This window comes from Corvus brachyrhynchos, unplaced genomic scaffold (genome assembly GCF_000691975.1).
Source record: "Corvus brachyrhynchos isolate BGI_N302 unplaced genomic scaffold, ASM69197v1 scaffold412, whole genome shotgun sequence".
Lineage (NCBI taxonomy): Eukaryota > Metazoa > Chordata > Aves > Passeriformes > Corvidae > Corvus > Corvus brachyrhynchos.
This window is the reverse complement of record NW_008236761.1, coordinates 199,940-206,303: the sequence shown is the minus strand read 5'-3', so window position 1 is coordinate 206,303 and position 6,364 is coordinate 199,940. Positions and strand designations below refer to the sequence as shown.

At 55.8% G+C, this 6,364-nt stretch overlaps 1 protein-coding gene across 1 annotated transcript; it reads left to right on the top strand.

Annotated features, from left to right (window-relative positions):
• The first annotated feature begins 1,475 nt into the window (after positions 1 to 1,475).
• On the top strand, positions 1,476 to 4,937 carry SOD1 (superoxide dismutase 1, soluble). Its single transcript, XM_008644633.2, has 5 exons — positions 1,476 to 1,604; positions 2,044 to 2,137; positions 2,528 to 2,597; positions 4,001 to 4,115; positions 4,450 to 4,937. Exons 1-5 carry the CDS (start codon positions 1,530 to 1,532, stop codon positions 4,558 to 4,560), a joined length of 465 nt encoding a protein of 154 aa, XP_008642855.1. The 5' UTR covers positions 1,476 to 1,529; the 3' UTR covers positions 4,561 to 4,937.
• The last annotated feature ends 1,427 nt before the right edge of the window (positions 4,938 to 6,364 follow it).

Here is a 6,364-nt window from a genome sequence, read left to right as displayed (position 1 = left end):
AAGAAGGATGGATCTTGGAACTTCGAGGGAGGAAAGAATAAACCTGATAAAAACATCAGGGCGAGTTTGGAGATCAGACTAAAAGTAAGAGAAAGCCCTGCATGAGAGGGCCCTGAGGGGTGAGAAGGGTGATGAGGGAAGTAAAATGAGATACTACCATTTAAAAAAAGTTTACAAACCTCTTTAAATCAAACAAGGGCCACCTCGAGAGCACTGGAATCTCTCCTCCTGATGGAGCAAGGCTCAGGCTGCTGCTGTTGTGCCACAAGCACAGACCCGTTTGCTCACAAGTTACTGAGTCTCTTCTATCCAGGCACATCAGGACTGAAACTCCAAGGAGTTTATCTCACATTGCCAAGGTGCCTCCTAGATAGAAAGCTCCGGCTGGCTCTCCTCCCAGCGTCTTTCCAGGGTTACACTACAAATCCCAGTGTGTCTCTCAGACAAACAAGTCTCCATGTATTTATGTGGATCAAGTTTTTTTCACCTGATTCTGTGTTCTCAAGCAAACAAATCTCAGCTTCAGTAATGCCACCTGAGCCGTGACTCAAGTGTTTTGTATGAGTCTGATGTGTGAAAAAACCACAACCCCTCTGCATCCTCCCCTGGCCTTAACACGGTCCAAAACAAGTAACTTAAAACCACCTGGGCTTTAAGTCAATTATATCTCGGTTATAGACAGATTAATCAAAAACCCCGTGGGCAGCAGGGGAGGGGGGATTCTGCCCCTCTGCCCCTCTCAGGTGAGACCCCACCTGCAGAGCTGCCCCAGCCCTGGGGCCAACAGCAGGAGGACCTGAAGCTGCTGAAGCCAGGCCAGAGGGGGAATGGCTTAAAACTAAGAGAGAGTAGGTTTAGACTGGATATCAGGAAGGAGTTGTTCCCTGTGAAGGTAGTGAGGCCCTGGCACAGGGTGCCCAGAGCAGCTGTGGCTGGCCCCGGGTTCCTGGCAGTGTCCAAGGCCAGGCTGGACATTGGGGCTTGGAGCAGCCTGGGACAGTGGGAGGTGTCCCTGCCCATGGCAGGGGTGGGACTGGATGAGCTTTAAGGTTCCTTCCAACTCAAACCCTTCCGTGATTACCTGAAATCTCAGGTACTCTAAAATCTTTCTATGATTCTGATTTCAGTTCAAAACACCCTCAGGGCAGAGCAGCTCTATTGAAACGCAGAGCTATTCAGGGGCAACCTCACAAGCGCGTTCCAGTTTCGGATGAGAGCTCAGCATCGGACCCAGCGCGGCTGGAACTGCCACAGGGAGGGCACCGGCGGTGCGACGGGAAGGGGTGCGGGCAGGGAAACAGCGCTGCTGCTCGTCGTGCCGGGACAGCCGACATGGAGCCGCTGGCGCCCGGTGGTCCCGGGGACAAAGCTGTGAGCGCTGCCGCGAGCGGCAGGGCCCGCCCCCCCCCCGCCCCCCCCCGCCGCGATTGGCCGGGCCGCGCGCGCCGCCGGCCGCCTGCCCTATATAAGAGGAGCGGGGGCGGGGCGTGCCCGCAGTCCGCGGGTGCTGCGGGCCGGGCGGAGACAAGATGGCGACGGTGCGGGCCGTGTGCGTGATGCGGGGCGAGGGGGCTGTGGAGGGCGTCATCCACTTCGAGCAGCAGGTGAGGGCACGATCGCGGGGCCGCGACCCACCGCCGGCGGGTGCGAAGCCCCCCGGGTCTCCCTCTTCATCCTTCTCCCCGTGGCCGGTGCGGCGGCAGGAACCGGGGCGGGCTCAGCTCGAGGGCGCTGCGGATCTAAATGGCCGCGGCCCTCTGGAGCTGCGCCGTCTCTCGTAGTCGCCTAAGGAGCCGCGGCGTCACTCGCACTCCCCCGTGAACGTACGGGATCTTTCTGGAAGGCGCCGCCAGATAACGGGTACTCCTTGCGCTTAGTGATAAAACAGGGGAAGGAGTGTGTTTGAGGGGCTTAAACGAACACAAACATTCTGGACGATGTTGTGGGCTTGTGGCGCGGCCTCCAGTGCTTTCTGTCACCTTCGTTTGACACGGAGCCGTGTAATGCCAAAGTGCTTGTGGTGATAAATCCTCTCCTTTGAAGGGTACTGGACCGGTGAAAGTCACTGGGAAAATCACTGGATTGGCCGATGGGGAGCACGGCTTCCACGTCCATGAGTTCGGTGACAACACCAATGGTAAGATGTTCCTCCAGGCCCTCGGGTCACGGCTGAGAAGTGGCTGCTCAGCTCCAAAGAGCTGCTCGTGGTGATGCAGCAGCAGCTTGGGTCTCACGGCTGCAAATCTGTGTGAGGAGATTGAGACATTTCCCGAGGAATTGCTCCCTGGATAGTACTCTGAGCATGTTGAGGCTGGTGGTCAAGCACTTACCTGAACGCTTGGATAACCCAGCGTTATGAAATAAAGCTGCTGGCTGAGCGTGGGACTTGTAAGTCTGTAGTAGGTGATTTATCTCCGGGGATTAGCAGGGCACGGAACAGGAGAGGAGCTGTTTGCTGCTGCCGGGAGCGGTGTGGGAGCAGCAGGTTGATCCTGGGATCCTGCTTTGATGCTGTGCTGTGTTCCAGGGTGCACCAGTGCTGGCCCCCACTTCAACCCGGAGCGGAAGCAGCACGGGGGGCCCAGCGATGCCGAGAGGTGAGTCCAGGGCACGGACACTGCTGAGGGCTTGGGACGTGCCAGAAAAACCCCGGTAATTCCTGCAGGGTTCCCGAGGTCACTTAGCCACACTTCGGTAACTCCAGCAGTTTGTTTCTCTGAGAGTGTGGTGTGAAGTATCCTCCTGGGCATGCTCCTGGCTTTGTCATGGCTTGGGAGGAGGGGACAGCGAGGGCCTGATGCTCATGCTGGATACCTCTGCTTCAGTGGGATGTGAGACTGGGCTCTTCCATGGGAGCAGTTCTCACAGCCCAGTTCCCTTGGGTGGGTGCCAGAGGAAGTCCTGTGGCTCTGCGTGCTGGGTGTGGGGAGTGGAGCTGGGAGCAGGGCTCAGGCAGCCTGGCCTTGCACAGGGACCAGCCTGGCATCGGGATCAGCCTTGGAATGCCCACGTTGGTGTCCGTGAGTGCTCGTCGTGAGGCTGACAAATCCCACCTGAGCCACAGGCCGGGCAGAGCTGGCTGCGGGCCAGCTCCTGCATGACACAGCATGAAATGTGTGTCGGGGCCCTGGCAGCCACTGCTCGGGGCTAAAGGTTGGGAGTGCATGGACGTTGTGGCTGCTGGAGGCTTGGCAGATCCTGCACCTGCTGCATCGTGCCTGCTCGGGTGGCTGTGGGCAGGGGAATTCCTTAGGGGGGGGTGCAAGAAGTGGATGCTGCTTTTATCGGTATATAGAAACAATTAGAGTGAAGCTTCCTGGAAGCGTAAATCAAGCAAATTCCTTAAGGGAAAGCTGCCATTAACCCAGTTTTATAGGACTTGGTTAAAAATAAGGAATTCGTGCTGTGTAAGAAGCCAGTGGTCAGCCCTGGGCTGGCTGGGCTGGTCAGCCAGCAGGGATGTGTCGATGTTCCAGGTTCTGGATCTGGATAGAGGAGCCTGACAGAACTGGATCAGCTGCATTTTGAGGGAATGCTGTGCTTGGGGCAGGTGTGCAGGAGACACAACACACTGGAATGTCCAGAAGTCCTGTGAAAACTCCACTGCTGGAGGCTCAGTTCTCCAGGGAAGCCTTAGCAGAGATGTAGCTCTGATAGAAGCTGTGTGGGAGAGCCAGATGCCAAGTGATGGGGCAATTCCAAACCGGAATAATCATCCCTGGTACTGGCTGGAACTGAGCAGTTCCTGCATTGCCTTTGACCTGTTGCCTGACAAACTGCTTTTCCTAATCCTCCTTAAACCAAAAGCCTGCAGCTGCCTGGGGAATAGCGGAGCTGTCATGGACAGCAAAAGCTCTGGGAACAGTAGCAGTGTTCCACCAGAAAGGTTGTTCCACTGGATTTGGGAGCCTTTGTTATGTTGTAACATGAAGTCCCAGCATTCCCTTGGAAGAGCTTTCAGTCCAGGCCACTCTTGTGAATTTCCTGTGTTTTTACGCAGGCACGTGGGAGACCTGGGCAATGTGACTGCCAAAGGAGGCGTGGCCGAAGTGGAGATCCAGGATCCCGTCATTTCCCTCTCTGGACCACACTGCATCATTGGCCGTACCATGGTGGTGAGTGGCCTTGGGAAACTCCAGAGCAGGGAGAGGGGATTTGCTGTTGCTGGGGATGCACAGAGATCCCTCTGTGTCTTAGTGTGGCACTTCACTGCCGTGAGCCCCAAGTCCCTGCCAGCCCTCTCTGACTCTGCCCCTGCCAGCTGTGGGTGCCTGCATGGCCCTGGAGCTGCTGGAGGCAGCTCATCTCTCAGAGAGGTCCAGTTGGAAGTTTTTAGCATGGATATCAGTTGGGCATTGCGTAATTAGTCTGGTGCTGCTGCTGCTACCAGGGGCAGAGATGACAGGATCCAGAGCAGTATCACTGAAGCTCCCTTCAATTCTCTTCCAGGTGCATGAGAAGCGGGATGACCTGGGCAGAGGGGGAGATAACGAGAGCAAGTTAACTGGAAACGCAGGGCCCCGCTTGGCCTGTGGAGTGATTGGGATTGCCAAGAGCTAAGTGTGGTACCTGCAGTGCTCTTCCATTGCTGCTCTTGCCCTTCCTCGTGCAAGCTCGTCATTAATGTCCTGCTCCTCTGCATCCCGAGCAGCACTGACACGCTGGAGACTTGACAGAGTTTTGTATGATGTACATTCAATTAAAGTGTCCCTGACGGAACGGCTCTGTGGTCTCTGCTCACGCTCCTGCTGTCACCATTCCATGTCACTCCCTGCTGTCGGAGGGAAGATGTGAGTAGTGCTCCTGTCCCAGACCCCGGATGAGTCCCACGCGCTCTGGCAAAGAGCAGCAGCCCCCAGGTGTGTCAGGGCTTCATCCTGGGGAAGGTGCAGCATCTGTAGGCTTCAAACTTGTGTAATAAATGTTCTGGGCAGATACTCCTGGTTCTGGCTGTCTGTGACCAGGGAATCACCCCAAACCTGCCCCTGCTGGGAAAGGGTGCCTGGGCTTCAGCAGGGGGGTGGTTAAATTGCATCCAGCAAGTTGTTCCAGGCAGTATCCCAGCCGTGACCACTGGTGTGCCAGTGCCAGCCTCCATCCTGTTCTGGTGTGTCCTTTTGGAACAGATTTCAGGGTCTCTCTTAATGGAGAAAATGAGTCATTCTAATGAGGACATGTATCCATGTTCCTTTCTTCAGTACTTAAGGATACTCACAAAAGTAGCAGGCTGTAGTTCTAGGTAACCCCATTCAACCGAGGCACATTACTAAGGGAACTGGGCAGTAGAGCAGGAATACTGTAAAGATACTTTGAACTTACGTTCCCTGCTGCTGCCAGACCTCTGTGTGAGTCTTCGCCCTGTGCCTCTTCCAGCGGGCTGCCACTGCTGCAGAAGGTGGTAAGGAATTGTTCCGCAGTTTTCCAGGCTCTGCTTTCAAATCCCTACTGAGGCAGAGAATAGGGGTGGGAGTTGTGTGAACAGAGCAGCCTTGTGTCTCTCATTCTTGTCTCCAGCTCTTCAAGGAGGTGCTCTCAGTGAAATAAACCCACCTTACAGAGCTGGAGCAGCTTTTCCCGAGGCTCAAACCTCAATCTGTGGGACAAGGGGATGTCCCCTGGGCCTGGCAGGAAACAACCAGTGAGGACAGAAGTTTTAACACATGGAAGTTGAGTTCACTACAATCTGTAAACAGGTTCTTTCTCTCTTTATTCTGCTATTGCAAGAACATAAAAATAGATGTCCTCTCCCCAGTCCAGAGCTCCACAGTGGCTCTCCCACCCTCTCCCACCCCAATTCCCTCTGCCCTGCTGCAGGGCAGCTGTGAAAAAGGACTGATGTAAGGAAACAGCTGCCCTTCCCTTGGGGAAAAATCCCCAACTTTAAAGGTAGAACACACCTACAGCAAGGAGAAAAAAAAAAAAACCACTGAATATGCACAGGATTCATACAAGTCTGCCCCTGTGCTGCTGCAGGTAAGGGGGCTCTGAGCCACGGCCGAGCTGTGTGTGGTGGGCAGGACTTCCAAAACTGTCCCTGCCCTGGGGATTGGCCACGGAGAAACTGCACCTGCCCTCGTCACAGGTGGTAGGACACAGAAGTGGCTCTGGAGAGGAGGTGGCACAATGCTAGGAACACCAGGAGCTGCCCTCTTGTCCCCAGCCCAGCGGGGCACAACCTACCTCTGGCAGGGTGAGGAGGGGCCAGTGTTCCTGCAGGAGCAGCCCCATCTCCATGGAGGAAGGGCCAAGTCCTTGTCCTTGTCCCAGCCTCGCCTCGAGAGCCAGGCTGGAATTGCGGTGTCTCCGAGGTCTCACTTCCCAGCGAGTACAAAAGCGGTGGAGCGGGTGCTGTCCAGGCCAGCAA

Excerpts from the sequence above, each read along its gene's own strand:
- SOD1 (XM_008644633.2), top strand. The coding sequence starts at position 1,530 with ATGGCGACGGTGCGGGCCGTGTGCGTGATGCGGGGCGAGGGGGCTGTG. Across the intron at positions 2,138-2,527 it reads GTTCGGTGACAACACCAATG|GGTGCACCAGTGCTGGCCCC; the intron begins GTAAGATGTTCC and ends GCTGTGTTCCAG. Across the intron at positions 2,598-4,000 it reads GGGCCCAGCGATGCCGAGAG|GCACGTGGGAGACCTGGGCA; the intron begins GTGAGTCCAGGG and ends GTTTTTACGCAG.